The sequence below is a fragment of the Phyllobates terribilis genome, unplaced genomic scaffold, assembly GCF_046119375.1.
Source record: "Phyllobates terribilis strain yellow unplaced genomic scaffold, ASM4611937v1 Scaffold_2__4_contigs__length_985480577, whole genome shotgun sequence".
Taxonomy (NCBI): Eukaryota; Metazoa; Chordata; class Amphibia; order Anura; family Dendrobatidae; genus Phyllobates; species Phyllobates terribilis.
Window position 1 is genome coordinate 177512011 of NW_027362762.1, and position 19836 is coordinate 177531846.

The following is a 19836-nucleotide window of genomic DNA, read 5'->3' on the forward strand; positions in this document are numbered from 1 at the left end:
GTATTTAAATAGACATCTGACACAGTGGGGAAGTCCCCCTATAAACCTTTACATTCATGAATGCCATAGCATAATGTCTTATAAGAAATGTATGAGGCTAAAAGTCTGGCCCAAGTAACACCTCCTAAAGTATAAGCAATCATACGCTGCTTATACCTGTGCCTACTCGCCAGTTATCTCATCAGTCACTATGTCGGCATATGATCTGTTTAGTGCAGAGTGGAATAAAATATGACCCTTCCCCCTCCATCAATCACATAGCACATATAGACCCCGATTCTTCATTGTTTATGCGAGAAATTGGAAATGCGAGGTTACACAAATTCATGCCAGTTTCATCCAGTTTTGATAAAATGTGAGGCGTTTGGACATGGTGTGGCGACACCCGCTCATATAATTCATTACAAGTTGTGCTGTACTTTATCCCACAAATCGTACTCCAGTCTTTGACTGGAGTTAGATTTGTGGCCAGGCTCACGCCACTTTTAAAACACGTCAGATTCATTAAGTGGCATTCATCTCTTAATGAATTGGATGTTTTACACCAACTCACCCCATCATCAAGGCTGGTGTGAACAATGCTGGTTTTGATGAATTGGGGCCATATACTTTGGTAAAAGAAGGGTTACCTGGGAGGTTGTACAGGAGAGAGATGACAGTAACAGACTGTTATTTTGTCTAAGGGTAATAACATGAAGGAACGGCCCCCTCTTTTCCCCCTAACATCACTTACCCATTCCTTCTTTATTGTAACACCACATTCCCTGGGCTCAAATGAGTGCGACCCCTGATTATTGCGTCTAATCGCTTTGGCAGCTAAGCGCTCTGCTCTGATATTCTACCTGTGACTGTATTGCAGATGTCCTTGACAGTGAAAGTGTTAGGTGCTTGTATATGTATAGGCTTGTCTATGTTTCCCTACCTATGAATGAACACTGAAGGAATACAGGTTTAACTCGATGGATAGACCTGTAGATGGGGAGATGTAGAGCTTGTGGATCTTCCTTTACAACATCTTCTAAGTGTATGGGTCTTTGCTAGTGATGAGCGAGCGTGCTCGTTTAATCCTTTAAACTAGCACGCTCGGGTACTCGCTGAGTAGTTTTGGCGTGCTCGGCATTTCAGAAACAGCCGCTGCTTCTGTCACATCTGTTAAGCAGCTGCGACACATGCAGGGATAGCCTGTCACAGCTGTCTAACATATGTGACACATGCAACCGCTGCGACTGCTACTGAAATGCCAAGCATGCCGAAACTACTCGGGGAGTACCCGAGCGTGCTCGTTTAAAAGGGTTAAACGAGCACGCTCGCCCACCACTAGTCTGTGCACACGTTGCAAGTTTTTTTGTGTGTGTGCGCAGTTTAGTCACAAAACCTGAAGGATCTCCTAGTACCAGCAAAGTGAATGAGAATCCTGAAGCCTCATGCGCACGTTGCTTATTTTATCCTTGCAGGTTTAAATCTTCCCTATGTCAATTCTTTCAATTTTTTTGGTGCAGATTTCACCCATACTAATGATTGGTAAAACCTCACCAAAAACACATTTTTTATGCTGTTTTTTTTGCCAACACTGATGTGCAGCAGATTTCACTGCCACAAATACTGAATGTGTTCACATGCCCTATTAGTGATATAAAAAATCCTTCTTTATGATAAAGTAATAACCTCCTTCACCACTGGTGGCGAATCGGTCCTGCTGGCCATGTCTTACTAGAGACCCTCTATAAGACGTCAGCGCCCCTGCCATAGTGTACCATGTGCATGGTGAGGACTTGAGCTTTTGGTGAAAGCCTTGCCCTCCAGAGAGCTGTTTGGTATGATGGACCGCCATTCTGCTATCGCCCAGGTCTTTTCTGCAGCTCTTCTGCCTAGATGTTTGTCATTGCTCGTTGCTTAGCAGGCGTCTGACTCACTTGTAGCCTTTATCTGTTTGTGCTTCTAGAATTGGAGATTGAGACTAATTAAATCCTGAGCTGGTTTCTGTGCCATGTTATCCTGCCTCTATAAATGTGTGACTTTGTAAATATGACTGTGGAACTAACATATATATTTTTTTTTCTGTTCTTTTTTTAACCCTTTCCTGCGATGTTCAACCACTGTGTCCTTTTCCTCTCACTCCATGATCCTACTCCTTCTGTCCTGTTCTGTGCATGCTGCTCTGCTGGTTCCAAGACCCTCCAGCCCTCTCCACAACCGGTCCAGTACTCCGCCAGCTCCTGCCCCCAAGTCCTTCTGCCAGTTTCTCCTCCCCAGCAGTACAATCTGGTATATTCACTTCTCCATTCCCTCCTCCTATTCATTGTATGAGTGGCTCATGTACAGCTAGTTTGCCTTTCCAAAAGCAATATTATTTCAGTATGGATGAATAATTGGTCTAGCTGAAAAATACATTTGTCATACTTTGCATCCTATGAGTGGTTATCTAGCTCATGAAGCGAAACCCGATGATAAACTGGTCTGTTTTTTTTCATTAACATCACGTTTCATTGTCTTTTTCTTTCTACCATGTTTAAAACACCTTTGAATTGAATATGGCACTTTTATAGTAGTCTATTAACCAGTTTTAAAAACATAAAAAAATATAGTCTAAATTAAAAGTCCTGGAGTTATTTCTCATTTTCCAGGTCTTATTTTCCGCCACTTTTTGGAGGAAAGTTTGACAACTAGTACAAGAGTTGTTAAAGATCCACAAGGGTTTGTCACCCATACTACTTAGAGTCCTAGGCAGCAAATCTGATAGATGTGGGAAAATGGAAACTATTGCAATAACTAGACATTTATCTTCTACAATTTGAGGAAACCTGGGATACCAACTTTTCAGGAAGGTTAAAAAAAAATTCCATAACAAAAAAATGCTGAACACAATGCATATAAATCACACTTCAGGTGTTTGTTTGTTTGCCTTAAAAATATAGAAATTTGAATCCCTCCTTTTTCTCTTAAACAAAATGAGCATATTTCATACCACTGCTTCTGTAAAAGTTTGATGTATCAAAATATAACATTACTTAACCTGCAAGGTAAACGCCTGAAAACAAATTCAAGATTCCATAATTGCGTTTTTTCGGTCACCACACCTCCCTAAAAAAATAATAAAAAATTCTACAAAAAAAAAAAATGTTCAATACATTTTGTTCTCCAGATTAGTGTCTTAAAGTCAGCTTGCCATGCAGAAAGCAAGCACTCGCACAGCTCAATCAGTGGACACACACAAAAAAAAAAAAAAGTTACAGGTCTATTATGAATATTTAGTCTTTGGTTTTTTTTTGTCATGATCTTAAATGGGTATAATTGCAAAGTGCTTGTAAAAATAAGCAACTTCGTGATAAACTTTGTTAAAAGTCCCCTGCTCAATAAAGGAGGGAGTTTTATTTACTGATGGTTGCATGAATTGCTGGCCACCACTGCAGTTATGCGGGTGTAGCCAAACATGCCGTGCTCACAAGCTTTTTTTGCAATATAATCGATCAATTCATCCAGCCATCCTCAGTTCTCCTCTAATGCTGCAGATGCAAAGCATGCTGGTAGAATCTGCGAGCGCTGCTCGGGCCAGCGGTGCGACAGTGACAATGGTCTGATCTGTCATCAAGCATGAGCACACTGCTCCACCGGAAAGCAGGAGGCCGGGAAGCAATGCTCCTGAAGAATGAAGAGAAGACAGCCCTTTTAAAGCCAACCTGACACTATAGAGAAACATGACTAGTCTGATGGATCTCCCGGCCAGCGTCTCCTTGCACTGCTCCAGTTGATTGGCAGGTCTCTGACCGGCTTCTCCTTATGTATACACATAGCAATGACCTGGAGTGGGGTGGGTAGAAGCTAGCCTGGTACCTTGGCGGACTAGTCAGGTCTCACTATAGTTCCCAGCTGGCTTTCCAAACTCTTGTCTTTGAAACGCCGTGGCGTGTGTGAGGAGAACACATCTGGCTGCAGCCAGGCGCCTCTGATTCATGCTGCGCGCTCTTTGGACAGCATGACTAGTGACAGGTTCCATTTAAAATCTTGAATTTCCAAATGACAGAACATTGCTTTTCATCTCATCCGCATGCCGTTTTTGTATGTTAGCTGATCTTGAGACACTTGAAAAACTGGACAAGTTTTTCATAGAAACCAGAAAAAAAAAATGTAACTGAGTGACTGCTTAGGTCAAAGGAAGCACACAGTCTTGAATAATTAAAATTGGAGAGTCACACTACTAAAATGCAGCGTGCAGCCCCCACGTTTTATGCTAACCTGTGCTTCTGAGGCTCCATCTCCAGTTCTCATTGACCACCGCAGTGCATAACATACAAACCTTTGAGTCACGTGTGTTCGCGTGTGATCTATGCATATTATTGATAGATGGAACACACTACCTGAGCCTTACGGACGATCTTACTGTTTTTTGTCCCTCCCCCCTTCCATCAGGCTGATGATTTAAATAGTCACTTTGGACAGATGACTTTGAGTCGCCAGGGCTCATCTGAGGCTCCTGATCCCTCCACTGCCATCTATCCAGCTCCACTGATCTCCCAGCATCCGCAGCAGGCTGGATTCATCATGACAACTGGGGGACAAGCCATTCCCACTACAGGCTACCCTTCCTCAGGGCACCCGTCTCCCACACAGCAGGTCATCCCAACACAGGGATTCATGCAGCCTCCACAGCAAGTATGTATGACTTAATGCTGGAATTTGTATTGCTTGGTCATAGACATTCATTTATTTTATTACCCTATTCTTTCTTTCATGAATATTTTGTGTAGGGGCTGACCCCTACAGGCTACTATGTGAACTGCTTCAACTCTCTTACCCAGACTAATTTCTCATTTTTCCCTTGCTTTGTCACTGCAGACTAATTCTTGTTCTTGCTAGAATGATTTGTAAGGTTAGAGTAAATGTCTATTACCATTATGGTTTTGTTTTTTTGAGTGTTTGGTTTCATGTTGTGAGCGGATTCCTCTTGCAGCAGTCGGTGCTTTGTTTTCTGATGCAGAATCCAAACTCCCTTTAGCTGTAGATGCAAAGTATGCTGCCTGGTGATATGCATTAAACTCCATATAGGAACAGTAAGCTCCCCCTTCTGGCTGCTGCAGATTTTCAGCTTGCTATCTTTTAGATTCAGGTCTATTCAGGGTATTTTTAAACAGATTCACCTCTTAAACTTGGATGATTTGCAGAAAATCTTTTTGCTTATTTATTTATTTTTTCCTGTGGGGAAAATTAAGAAAATGCCAGTAATACTACACTTTCAGTGGGCATCTGATCAGAGACTTCTATTTTTCCCACTTGGTTTTCCGGCATGTGCACTGACACATCATATATTCTCCATGGGACTGCCAGAGATAGCAAAGCGCTGAACAAAACTTTGCCACTGATCTAATAATCACTACTTGTCCTGTGGATAAGTGATGACTTAATTGAATACCCCTTTAAGTTAAATCTACTCCATTTCTCAAGTGCCCGGCTCGAAATTCTGTGCAAATTAATCTCATAATACATTTCTAGTGATCTGGGCTTGTACAGAGCACCCTACGCCTGTCAAAAGCTGACCTTCCTCTTTAAAAAGAGAAAAAAAATTGGCAGCTGCAGACAGATGAATTTACTAAAGAGCATAAATAAGAAAAAATAAATATATTGGCACAAATAGTTGCCAGTAGCATACATTAACTTAAACAGAACCCATCACCCTTAGAGAAGGAAACTTCTGTCATAAGTTTTGCTCCCTGTTGTGTCACCATATTGGCAGGTACCACTGTGTGGAAGGGAGCCTGGGCCATGTAAACACAGTAGAAGCTCTGTTCTTTCATTTTAGGTACTATATACTACGAAACATGAAAAGGAGGAGGTTGGAGGAAGCAGCCATAGAAGTAAATCTTGTCAGTCTTCTCTTCATTGTAGCTGCTGAGGGCTTTGTGTTTGTAGTGAGATTAGCACTTTACAAGAAGCTATTTCATTTTCTAGTAGATTAAACCTTGAGAAGCAGACCTGTCCTCTTCTAGATGATTAACCCTTTAGAAGCAGATATTTCTTCTGGTAGATTAATCCTTGATAATCAGCTATGTCCTCCTTTAGTAGTAAACAGGGACATCCTATAATGGCTGATAAATAGCAGAATTCTATATTTAGTCCAGTTCAAGCTCCTGCAGAAGGTAATGTAAATATTTCTCTGGTGAGTAATTTCATCTAATGTCGTTTTTTTTTTTTTTGTTTGTTTTTTTAGAATTGATAGGTACATGATAGGTTAACATTTCTGCACACCATTATTGCTTATTAAGAACACCAAGTATTTTGGTCGTTTGATACACCAAGCGTTGTGCTGGGCATAGTATACATAAGAACTACTATATCTTACCTTTTTTGTCTTGTTTGTTTATCTTATCATTGATAATCACTTATTTATGTATTCCAGATTCAGGTCTCATATTACCCTACTGGGCAGTACCCAAACTCCAGCCAGCAATACAGACCTCTCTCACACCCAGCGGCCTACAATTCACAACGCAATCAGCAGGTCACCCAGCCAACTCCACAACCTGGTAAGACACCTTGAAAATACAGAGTATGTGTAGGATTCTGTCATTTTCCGTATGAATGTGGAATGTGGGGTTTAATTTCATGCTGTTGAATGACGTGATTTCTTAAGGGGTGGTCTCAAGTAATAGGTGAAATTGTAAAGTGTTTGTAAAATCAAGCAGTAATGCAACTTACCTCCTATTAAATGTTCTTTCTATTGTGACGAACAAAGTAATTTTTAATATGAGTGTATAGCTCATTTCCTAGGTAAAGAAACGCGTCAGTTTTAGGCTTGCTTTGCTTTAGAGCCTGCTTCCAACGCTCTGAAGCTGTCTGGATCAGTCCAGTTTCCGTCTCCCTATTCTCCCGTGTTGTAGTGGCAAAGTTGTCTCTGTAAACAGCGTGGGAGAACATATAGGCTGTGTGCCCACTATGCGTTTTTTAAGCGTTTCCGCAGCGGCAATTCCACCGGCGAAACGCTTTAAAAACACTTGTTAGTAGGTCTGCTATGTTCCCCAATGATAATCCACATGTGCTGTGCACATGCTGCTTAAATTTCCGCTGCGGGTTATCATTGCGGAAAAAAACGCAGCACTAGCAATTATTTGGCGGAATCGCTGCGTTTTTGCCGCCATTGACTTGCATTGGCTCGCTTAATATCCTCATGACTACATGTGCACATGCGGATATTAAGCGATTTAATGTGCGGATGGTACCCGGGTCTGGAGAAGAGGAGACTCTCCTCCCGACTCGGGTACCATAGTACCTGTGAAAAAAAAAAGAAGAATTTAAAATAAAAAAACACATTATACTCACCTTCTGATGGCCCCAGTCTTCGATCCGGTACATCTTCTCTCCCCCGTGGCTCGCGATGGAGTAAAAAGACCTTCCTGACGTCATTCAGTCATGTGACCTGTCACATTAGTCACGTGACCTGTCACATGACTAAATGACGTCATGGGAGGTCCTTTTACACCACCGGGAGACCGGACGCATCGGAGAAGGAGACCGGGGCCCATCAGAAGGTGAGTATAATGTTTTTGTTTTTTTTTACCATGTTTATTCTTTTTTTTTTCTTAACTAACTTGGTCATACTATATAAAATCCATGCCGGTTGCGTGGATTTATATAGTATGACCAAGTTGTCAAGCACTTTTCCAAGTGGTGTTAAAATCGCTTGGAAAGCGCTTGACAACCCGTATGTGAAATCACATGTGCAAAATGCGTGATGAACTTTTCTACCTGGCAGAAAAAACGCATGTAAAATCCGCATGTGTTTTTTCTGCCAGGGAGATTCAGAAACGCTCAGGAAAAATCCGGAGCATTTCTGCATCGTGGACACTGCGCTCCTGAAAGGGCACCATTAAAGCAACCCTTTAAGATTCTTAGGATTTTTACTGTGCATCCAATGGTAACAATGCAGTGAATTGTTTCCACCTCCTTGGGTATCTTGCTCATACAGCACCCTGTTATTATGTTGCGTGCGCTGTTAGGCTAGATTCATAAATCTCCGTTTTTACATCTGTATACAACGGAACCGTTTTTCTCTCGTGTCATCCATTTTACCCTTGTTACTTTTTTTTTTTCTCCTTTTTTAATAACTTAAGTAGGTAAAACGTCTGAATTTATTTTTTTTTTACCCATTTACTCTTAACAATGTATCAGTGAAACACGGATGTCTTCCATTTTTCATCCTTGGCTCAAGGATTGTCATAGATATTAATGGTCGAGTTTGAACCACAAACGATGGTCATAAAAGCTCTGAGTGTCACAGATCAAATACATTGATGTGTTTGGATCAATGAAATTGTGTTTCGTGCTGTCCGAGAAAGAAACTAACAGTACACAACCTGTATGAATGTAGCCTTAGTATTGATTTCTCTTGTGTCATAGGTATGCAGCCCATAATTTCCACCCAGCCGCCAAGCTACCAGGGTATGATGGGTGTCCAGCAGTCACAAAGTCCTGCCATCCTTAACAGCCAAAGAGGCAGTGTAGGGAATCAAATGCAGAGCATGATGGTGCAGTACACTCCGTTACCTTCATATCAAGTAAGTGTGTTCATGGCCAAATTTCTAGGTTTTTTTTTTTTTTTTTTTCTAATTTAACTCGTATTGCTTGGTTTTCCATTAAAACACTTACACTATAAAATCTTTGGGAATAACAAAGTTTAAACTTGGAGAGAAAAGGGTGAAAAGATGTGTGTACTATTAACATTTCCAAATTATTAGATGAAAATTATTTGATGTTACTTTAAAGGTTTTATTCTTAATTCTTATTGTAACGAATACAGATGGTGAAATAAATATTGAATAGATCACCAATTTGCAAAGTAAATATATTTCTAAAGGTGCTATTGACGTGAAATTCTCACCAGATGTTGTTAACCCATCCAATCCACACAGGCAAAGAAATTAAACCGTAGATTCCATAAATTAAGTTATGTGTAATAATGGCAAATGACACGGGAAAAAGTATTGAATACATGAAGAAAGAGAGGTGCAAAAAGTCATGGAAAGTCATGACATCAGCAGAAATCTTGCCACATAGTGAAAAATATCAGTTGGTTCAACTGATGCCCTATAAAAAGGTCTCGTTATCCAAAGTGCCGCACAAGAAGCATCTCATGATGGGTAAAATCAGTGAGCTGCCTCAAGACCTTCATAACCTTATTGTTGCAAAATATACTGATGACATTGCTTACAGAAAATTTTTTAAACTAATGAAGACTCCAGCACTGTTGTGGCCATAATCCGGAAATGGAAAGAACATCCTTTCACCAAAAACCAGCCACGACCTTGTGCTCCCCTCAAGATTTCAGACAGAGGAGTGAAAAGAATTCAGAAGAGTTGTCCAAGAGCCAAGGACCACCTGTGGAGAGCTACAGAAAGACCTGGAATCAGCAGGTAGAATTGTTTCAAGGAAAACTTTAATACACTCAACCTCCATGGCCTGTATGCACGCTCACCATGCAAGACTCCATTGCTGAACAAAAAGCATGTTCAAGCATGTTTAAAGGGGTTGTCCACTACTTTTATATGATCCCCCAATGTATTCCCCCAGGGCCCATAGAGGTTTCTCTAAATACCTTGTGGTGTCTTTTCTGCCTGTGATTTTACGGGACCTTCACAATTTGAAGAGTGTTTGTGTGGAAGAAGGGGCCAAAATCACACCTGAGCAATGTATGCGACTTGTTTCTCCATACAGAAGGCGTCTTGAAGCTGTCATCACCCACAAATGCTTTTGTGCGAAGTATTAAATTTCAGTAAGCGTGTTCAATACTTTTTCCCTGTCATTTCTCATTATTACACGTAACTTCATTTATGGACATCTATGGTTTGATTTATCTGCCTGTGTGGATTAGATGGGTTGTTACCAACATCTGGTGATAATTTCATGTCCATAGTACCTTTAGAAATACATATACTTAGAAAATTTTTAAGGTGTTCAATACTTATTTCACCCGCTGTATGTTCGGGACATAATTTTGTGATGCTTCCTAACATAAAATTTTAACAGCAATCTCCTACTTTGCGAAGCACTGCTCGCCTGTTAATTCAGCTGTCTTCATAGACTACACAACTTTGTTCTCACAACGGCATTTGATGGAGGCATATGTGACCAGACCTGTACATTCGTCTCCTCCAGTTAAATAACTCTACTCATAGAAAATCAGATTTTTTGATTGGAGGAAACTGATTGGCAGGTCTGGTCACATGCTGCTCCATTAATTGCCATTTTGACAACGGGAGAGCTGTGCATTTTGAGGAAATCTGCATTAACGAGCAGGAGGAGAACCTGTACTACTTGGTAAAATGATAGTATGTGCCACCAAATCGGGTCCTGAACACATTTGCTAAAATATTGGTAAAGTAGAAAACCCCTTTTAAGATAAATTTTGCACTTTCACTTAGGTTCCTGTGGGAAATGAATCACAGGGAGTTGTGCCGCAATCCTATCAGCAATCGGTACTGGTACCGGCTAACCAGTCGGTGCAGGGAGCCATGCCAGGCGGAGGGATGCCAGTGTACTATAGTGTTATACCACCAGCACAGCAAAATGGCTCCAGGTAAGCTGACTTTCATTTTTGCACTGCATGTCTGGTTTGGTATTACAATTTATATATGGATCCCAGTATGGATAGAAGATGGGTTTTCTTCTTTATAGTGTTGGCTGCTTTTGAACAGTAATTCTTTAAAGGGAGCCTGCTCCCATGAAATAAGATGGGTAGCTTTGTGAAAGAAGATACCTATACTTGCTGAGCACCACCCAGTGTATGGGGAATAATGTATTTGGTTATTGCCGCTATTCTCTTTCTTTTTGGACATTTAGTATATAATAGAAAACAATATTAAAGATATTGTACAACAAATATAGAGAACTTTGAATATAATATCTCAAAACATATTTTAGTGGGTTCTGCCCACAAAAGGAAAGTCATACCAAATAAGCGAAGTTAAACAATAGTCATTGCTGCTTGTCTATTTCTATTTAGTGAAATAGGCAGGCCGCAGGTATCAAAGACCACATAGAAGAAAGTTCGGCCCCAGAAGCCGAAGTTGTATTTTTTAACGTTGAGTTTTGAAGACTTTTTTTGTTTCCTTGGGCTGGGGAGAGGGAAAGTGATAGCAGGATAATTGAAAAATGAAAAGCAAAAGCAATTTCTTTTTTTTGTGTGCGTGTCCACCTTGCAGTATAAATAACATGTTAATTTTTTAAGTTTATGGGTTTGTTCTGTTATGGCAATGCAAAATGTACAGTACTGTGCAAAAGATTTAGGAAGGTGTGGAAAAAATGCTGCAAAGAAGAATGCCTTCAAAAATAGTGTTTAATGTATTTTTATCACTTAAAATGCTAATTTAATGAGCAAAAGAGAAATCTAAATCAAGTCATTATTTGGTGTGATCACCTTTTGCTTTAAAACCAGCATGAAATCAGCAATTCTTGCAACATTTGCACACAGTTTTTGCAGGAACTCAGCAGGGAGGTGGATCTAAACATCTTTAACCCCTTAAGCCCCGCGGGTGGTTTGCACGTTAATGACCGGGCCAATTTTTACAATTCTGACCACTGTCACTTTATGAGGTAATTACTCTCGAACGCTTCAACGGATCCCCCTGATTCTGAGATTGTTTTTTCGTGACATATTGTACTTCATGATTGTGGAAAAATTTCTTCGATATCACTTGCGTTTATTTATGAAAAAAACGGAAATTTGGCGAAAATTTTGAAAATTTTGCAATTTTCAAAATTTGAATTTTTAAGCCCTGAAATCAGAGCGATATGTCACACAAAAGAGTTAATAAATAACATTTCCCACATGTCTACTTTACATCAGCACAATTTTGGAACCAAAATTTTTTTTTGTTAGGGAGCTATAAGGGTTAAAAGTTGACCAGCGATTTCTCATTTTTCCAACAAAATTTACAAAACCATTTTTTTAGGGACCACATCACATTTGAAGTCACTTTGAGAGGTCTTTATGACAGAAAATACCCAAAAGTGACACCATTCTAAAAACTGCACCCCTCAAGGTGCTCAAAACCACATTCAAGAACTTTATTAACCCTTCAGGTGCTTCACAGGAATTTTTTGAATGTGGAAGAAAAAAATGAACATTTAACTTTTTTCACAAAAATGTTAATTTAGACCCAATTTTTTTTATTTTCACAGGGGTAACCAGAAAAAATGGACCCCAAAATTTGTTGTGCAATTTCCCCTGGGCACGCAGATACCCAATATTTGGGGAAAAAATACTGTTTGGGCGCACGGCAGGGCTCGGAAGGGAAGGAGCGCTATTTGACTTTTTGATTGTAAAATTTGCTTGAATAATTAGCGGACGCCATGTTGTGTTTGGAGAGCCCCTGATGTGCCCAAACTTTGGAGCTCCCCCACAAGTGACCCCATTTTGGAAACTAGACCCCCCAAGGCACCTTTCTAGATGCATAGTGAGCACTTGGAACCCCCAGGTGCTTCACAAATTGATTCGTAATAATGAAAAAGTGAAAAAAAAAACACTTTTTCATTTTTACGAATTAATTTGTGAAGCACCTAGGGGTTCCAAGTGCTCACTATGCATCTAGATAGGTGCCTTGGGCGGTCTAGTTTCCAAAATGGGGTCACTTGTGGGGGAGCTCCAAAGTTTGGGCACAGAGGGGCTCTCCAAACGCAATGTGGTGTCCGCTAACAATTTGAGCCGATTTTCCATTCAATTTGTTAGCGGATACCATGTTGCATTTAGAGAGTCCCTGTGTGCCCAAACATTGGAGCTCCCCCACAAGTGACCCCATTTTGGAAACTAGACCCCCCAAGGCACCTATCTAGATTCATAGTGAGCACTTGGAACCCCAGGTGCTTCACAAATTGATTCATAAAAATGAAAAAGTGTTTTATTTTCACTTTTTCATTTTTACGAATCAATTTGTGAAGCACCTGGGGGTTCTAAGTGCTCACTATGCATCTAGATAGGTGCCTTGGGGGGTCTAGTTTCCAAAATGGGGTCACTTGTGGGGGAGCTCCAAAGTTTGGGCACAGAGGGGCTCTCCAAACGCAATGTGGTGTCCGCTAACAATTTGAGCCGATTTTCCATTCAATTTGTTAGCGGATACCATGTTGCATTTAGAGAGTCCCTGTGTGCCCAAACATTGGAGCTCCCCCACAAGTGACCCCATTTTGGAAACTAGACCCCCCAAGGCACCTATCTAGATTCATAGTGAGCACTTGGAACCCCAGGTGCTTCACAAATTGATTCATAAAAATGAAAAAGTGTTTTATTTTCACTTTTTCATTTTTACGAATCAATTTGTGAAGCACCTGGGGGTTCTAAGTGCTCACTATGCATCTAGATAGGTGCCTTGGGGGGTCTAGTTTCCAAAATGGGGTCACTTGTGGGGGAGCTCCAAATTTTGGGCACAGAGGGGCTCTCCAAACGCAATGTGGTGTCCGCTAACAATTTGAGCCGATTTTCCATTCAATTTGTTAGCGGATACCATGTTGCATTTAGAGAGTCCCTGTGTGCCCAAACATTGGAGCTCCCCCACAAGTGACCCCATTTTGGAAACTAGACCCCCCAAGGCACCTATCTAGATTCATAGTGAGCACTTGGAACCCCAGGTGCTTCACAAATTGATTCATAAAAATGAAAAAGTGTTTTATTTTCACTTTTTCATTTTTACGAATCAATTTGTGAAGCACCTGGGGGTTCTAAGTGCTCACTATGCATCTAGATAGGTGCCTTGGGGGGTCTAGTTTCCAAAATGGGGTCACTTGTGGGGGAGCTCCAATGTTTGGACACACAGGGGCTCTCCAAACGCAACATGGCGTCCGCTAACAATTTGAGCCGATTTTCCATTCAATTTGTTAGCGGACACCATGTCGCGTTTGGAGAGCCCGTGATGTGCCTAAACAGTGGAGCTCCCCCACAAGTGTCCCCATTTTGGAAACTATACCCCTCAAAGATTTTATTAAGGTGTATAGTGAACATTTTGAACCCAGAGGTACGGCACATTATTTGTTTACATTAGGTCATCATATTGAATAAGTTTTCATTATTCTTGAGCGCAAGTGCTCGCTACTTGAGTTTGCATCGGGTACTCAGGTATGCACCATGTACAGCGTGTGCTCGAGTGACATGCTCGAGTCCCTGCTCCGCATGTTTCACGGTTGTTAGACACCCAAAAAAAAACATGCGGGGATCGCTCGTGCATGGCAGGCAATCCCCGTAAAGTTTTTTGGCCGCGAAGCATATGGGGCAGAGACTCGAGCATGTCACTCAAATACCCACGATACTAAATGCATACCAGAGCACCCGATGCAAACTCAAGTAGCGAGCACTTGCTCTCAACACTAGTCGCCATATCGTCATCTTTTTTTCTTACTTTTGAAAAAAATCCCAACCCCAGCCCTAACCCTAGCACAACCCTAGCCCCAGCACAACCCTAGCCCCAAACCCAGCCCTAACCCTAGCCCAATCCTAACTCAAGAGTTTATTTTTGACGCCGTTCCTTGTGCGGTATAAGTGATTAGACGACTTTATTCTTCGGGTCGGTGTGATTACAGCAATGCCAGAATCATATGGGGTTTTTATGATTGACAGCTGTCACACACTAAAAGACGCATTTTTTGTAAAATCTAGTTTTTGCATCGCCATATTTTGAGAGCTATAATTTTTCCAGATTTTGGCAGACAGTCATGTGACGGCTCGTTTTTTGCGGGATGACTTGATGATGTTATTGGTGCCATTTTCAGGCACGTGACATTTTTTGATCGCTTTCTATTCCGATTTTTGGGAGGCAGAATAAACAAAAACCAACAATTCAGGAATTGTTTTTTTTTTTTTTTTTTTTAATTCTGTTCCGCGTGTGGTAAAATTGATGAGGCAGCTTTACTCTTCGGGTCAGTACGTTTACAGCGGTACCACATTTGTATCATTTTTCTATGTTTTGGCGCTTATACACAATAAAAGCTATTTTATAGAAAAAAATATTTTTTAGTATCGCTTTATTCTGAGAGCTATAACTTTTTTAGTTTTCGGCTGATGGAGCTATATGGCGGCTTGTTTTTTGCGGGACGAGATGACGTTTTCAGCGGTATCATTTTTATTTATATGCGTCTTTTTGATCGCGTGTTATTCCACTTTTTGTTTGGCGGTATGGTGATAAAGCATTGTTTTTTGCTTGGTTTTTTTTTTTTTTTTTTTACCGTGTTCACTGAAGGGGTTAACTAGTGGGGCAGTTTTATAGGTCAGGTTGTTCCGGACGCGGCGATACCAAATATGTGTACTTTTATTGTTTTTTTTTTATTTTTTTTATAATAATATTTATTGATGGGTACATTATATTTTTATTTTTGGTGTATTATTTTTTTTATAATATTTTTGCACATTTTTTTTTTTTTTTTTTTCCACTTTCACACAGTTTATACACTTTATTACTTTGTCCCACTCTGGGACTTTCACTTTTTTTTTTCTGATCGCCTGCATGGCACAGGAATGGAGCACCATCCCTATGCCATGAAGGCTGTCAGAAGTGCACAGTGTGAAGATTGCTTGGAGATGCACTGCGCATGTCCAAGCAATCTTCCTGCTCTCTGGTGACCCGGATGTTGTCATGACGACATCGGGTCGTCATGGCAACACCCGGGAAGCCTTTGCAGACTGCGCTGGAAGCCGGAAGAGGAGGTGAGTATCGCCGATCACCTCCCCTTGCCCCCGCAATGCCGCGATCGACTTCGATCGCAGCATCGCGGGGGTTAATGTGCTGGGAGCGGTGCGTGACCGCTCCCTGCACATAGTACCGGGTGTCAGCTGTGACAATCAGCTGACACCCGGCGGCGATCGCGCCCGCACAGCCTGTGTGCGGGCGCGATCGCGATGACGTCCTAATACGGGTCTGGCTCTTAAGTCCCAGGGCACAGACGCGTATTAGTACGTCAGATGTTATTAAGGGGTTAAGGACTAACCACAGATTTTTTTTTTAGTGCATGTTGGTTTGTGCAGATACTTTTGTCTGTCCATGTAATCCCACAGAGACTTAATGGTGTTGAGATCAGGGCTCTGTGGGACCATATCATCACCTCCAGGACTCCTTCTTCAAGAAGAGAACCAGACAACAAGCAGCGAGGCAGCCGGAGAGGCGAGTGTTAGGTTTATTCTTCTCTCCAGCCACCCTGCTACTGGCTGTCAGGTCCTCTTCTTTCTGAGATTGGGCACACTGCATCACCACCTTCCTTACTAGAAGTCAGGTTTTCATGCTGTATCCAGGCCTGAGCTAAACTGCACATTCCTAAGGTCGGAACAGTCAGCAGTGAAGTGAATATAAGGGGTTTTTATTCTCTCCCTACGTGCACGCATGGGGAGAGACCTGTCTACCCAGGGGTGAAACCGCCGGGGATCTGCTTCTCCGAAATAGTCTCCTGTGTGGCTCGGCTCCAAGCAGCTGTTAAAGTGCAATGGGTACGGAAAGTATTCACACCCCTTTAAATTTTTCACTGTTTCATTGCAGCCATTTGGTAAATTCTAAAAAGTTCATTTTTTTTTCTCATTAAAGTACACTTTGCACCCAATCTTGACTGAAAAAAAAACAAATGTAGAATTTTTTGCAAATTTATTAAAAAAGAAAAACTGAAATATCACATGGTCATAACTATTCCGACCCTTTGCTCAGACACTCATATTTAAGTCACATGCTGTCCATTTCCTTGTGATCCTCCTTGAGATGGTTCTACTCCTTCATTGGAATCCAGCTATGTTTAATTAAACTGATAGGACTTGATTTGGAAAGGCACACACCTGACTATATAAGACTTCACAGCTCACAGTGCATGTCAGACCAAATGAGAATCATGAGCCCAAAGAAACTGCCCAAGGAGCTCAGAGACAGAATTGTGGCAAGGCACAGATCTGGCCAAGGTTACAAAACAATTTCTGCATTACTCAAGGTTCCTAAGAGCATAGTGGCCTCCATAATCCTTAAATGGAAGAAGTTTGGGACCGTCCAGCCAAACTGAGCAATCGTGGGAGAAGAGCCTTGGTGAGAGAGGTAAAGAAGAACGCCAAGATCACTGTGGCTGAACTCCAGAGATGCAGTAGGGGGATGGGAGAAAGTTCCACAAAGTCAACTATCACTGCAGCCCTCCACCAGTCGGGCCTTTATGGCAGAGTGGCACGACGGAAGCCTCTCCTCAGTGCAAGACATATGAAAGCCCGCATAGTTTGCTCAAAAACACATGAAGGACTCCCAGACTATGAGAAATAAGATTCTCTGGTCTGATGAGACTAAGATAGAACTTTTTGGTGATAATTTTAAGCGGTATGTGTGGAGAAAACCAGGCACTGCTCATCACCTGCCCAATACAACCCCAACAGTGAAACATGGTGGTGGCAGCATCATGCTATGGGGGTGTTTTTCAGCTGCAGGGACAGGACGACTGGTTGGAATTGAAGGAAACATGAATGCGGCCAAGTACAGAGATATCCTGGATGAAAACCTCTTCCAGAATTCTCTGGACCTCAGACTTGGCCGAAGGTTCACCTTCCAACAAGACAATGACCCTAAGCACACAGCTAAAATAACAAAGGAGTGGCTTCAGAACAACTCTGTGACCATTCTTGACTGGCCCAGCCAGAGCCCTGACCTAAACCCAATTGAGCATCTCTGGAGAGACCTGAAAATGGCTGTCCACCAACGTTCACCATCCAACCTGATGGAGCTGGAGAGGATCTGCAAGGAAGAATGGCAGAGGATCCCCAAATCCAGGTGTGAAAAACTTGTTGCATCATTCCCAAGAAAACACATGGCTGTACTAGCTCAAAGGGGTGCTTCTACTCAATACTGAGCAAAGGGTCTGAATACTTATGACCATGTGATATTTCAGTTTCTTCTTTTTTAATAAATTTGCAAAAATTTCTATAGTTCTGTTTTGGGTTTTTTCAGTCAAGCTGGGGTGCAGAGTGTACTTTTAATGAGAAAAAAATGAACTTTTTAGAATTTACCAAATAGCTGCAATGAAACAAAGAGTGACAAATGTAAAAGGGTCTGAATACTTTCCGTACTAACTGTATGTCTTTCTCTGAATCGCTGCAGCGTCTCTGAGTCCAAGATCATACCGCCACTGCCTGATGCATACTGTACTGTGGTGGATCGGACAGCATGTATCAGCTGTCAGGTTCCTTTTAACACTTCTATATTTGAAAAACATTCCTACTTGCAGCAAATTTTCCACAACTGCCTAAAACTTTTGCTCAATACAGTTGTTTTAACTTTGACTAGTCTAATGTTTTTAGATTGCCATTTTTGATAACTTTTTATTAGTTATTTGGAAGATTAGATTACCAAAAACAGCAGGTTTTTTTATGGTTTCTGTGTTTATTTTTTTTAAATACATTCATTTTGCAAGTTATAGACATGGTGATATCAACACTGATTTTTATGAAAAAAAATATATATATATATTTTTACGTATGCAAAACATTTAATAGTTTTAAACATTTGGTTGAAATTTTAAAATATATTTTTTAGCCTATCTTGATCATGTGATCGCTTGATTGTTGATAAAATCCCCAGTAATAATTGTGCCTTGCAGCTTGCTGTATGCCTGTCACTACTTAGCAGGGTCTTATAGGAGTACTAAGATAAAGACCTTCACTAGGACCCCGCTGCTATGGGAGCCCATTGGCACACCACCTTTTGCTTGGATGACTGCTTTGCACACTCTTGGCATTCTCTTGATGAGCTTCAAGAGGTAGTCACCGGAAATGTTTTTCACTTCACAGGTGTGCCCTGTCAGGTTTAATAAGTGGGATTTCTTGCCTTATAAATGGGGTTGGGACCATCAGTTGTGTTGTGCAGAAGTCTGATGGATACACAGCTGATAGTCCTACTGAATAGACTGTTAAAAATTTGTATTATGGCAAGAAAAAAACAGCTAAGTTAAGAAAAACGAGTGGCCATCATTACTTTAAGAAATGAAGGTCAGTCAGTCCGAAAAATTGGGAAAACTTTGAAAGTGTCCCCAAGTGCAGTTGCAGAAACCATCAAGCGCTACAAAGAAACTGTCTCACATGAGGACCACCCCAGGAAAGGAAGACCAAGAGTCATCTCTGCTTCTGAGGATAAGTTTATCCGAGTCACCAGCCTCAGAAATTGCAAGTTAACAGCAGCTTAGATTAGAGACCAGGTCAATGCCACACAGAGTTCTAGCAGCAGACACATCTCTACAACAACTGTTAAGAGGAGACTTTGTGCAGCAGGCCTTCATGGTAAAATAGCTGCTAGGAAACCACTGCTAAAGACAGGCAACAAGCAGAAGAGACTTATTTGGGCTAAAGAACACAAGGAATGGACATTAGACCAGTGGAAATCTGTGCTTTGGTCTGATGAGTCCAAATTTGAGATCTTTGGTTCCAACCACCGTGTCTTTGTGTGATGCAGAAAAGGTGAACGGATGAACTCTACATGCCTGGTTCCCACCGTGAAGCATGGAGGAGGAGGTGTGATGGTGTAGGGGTGTTTTGCTGTTGACACTGTTGGGGATTTATTCAAAATTGAAGGCATACTGAACCAGCATGGCTACCACAGCATCTTGCAGCGGCATGCTATTCCATCCGGTTTGCGTTTAGTTGGACCATCATTTATTTTTCAACAGGACAATGACCCCAAACCCACCTCCAGGCTGTGTAAGGGCTATTTGACCAAGAAGGAGAGTGATGGGGTGCTACGCCAGATGACCTGGCCTCCACAGTCACCAGACCTGAACCCAATCGAGATGGTTTGGGGTGAGCTGGACTGCAGAGTGAAGGCAAAAGGGCCAACAAGTGCTAAGCATCTCTGGGAACACCTTCAA

The 19836-nt window shown here is 41.5% G+C and overlaps 1 protein-coding gene across 12 annotated transcripts in view; it reads left to right on the top strand.

Moving 5' to 3' along the window:
- Window positions 1-19836, top strand: part of R3HDM2 (R3H domain containing 2) — a 162579-nt gene that overhangs the window by 132761 nt on the left and 9982 nt on the right. For 7 of the 12 annotated variants that reach the window (XM_073663326.1, XM_073663327.1, XM_073663325.1 and 4 more), the window contains 5 exons: window positions 2173-2265; window positions 4408-4650; window positions 6392-6518; window positions 8389-8546; window positions 10410-10564. In XM_073663326.1, coding sequence (XP_073519427.1) covers window positions 2173-2265; window positions 4408-4650; window positions 6392-6518; window positions 8389-8546; window positions 10410-10564 — 776 coding nt within the window. The remainder of the gene's footprint in view (window positions 1-2172; window positions 2266-4407; window positions 4651-6391; window positions 6519-8388; window positions 8547-10409; window positions 10565-19836) is intronic. The other 5 variants (XM_073663331.1, XM_073663333.1, XM_073663334.1 and 2 more) reach the window with 2 other exon arrangements.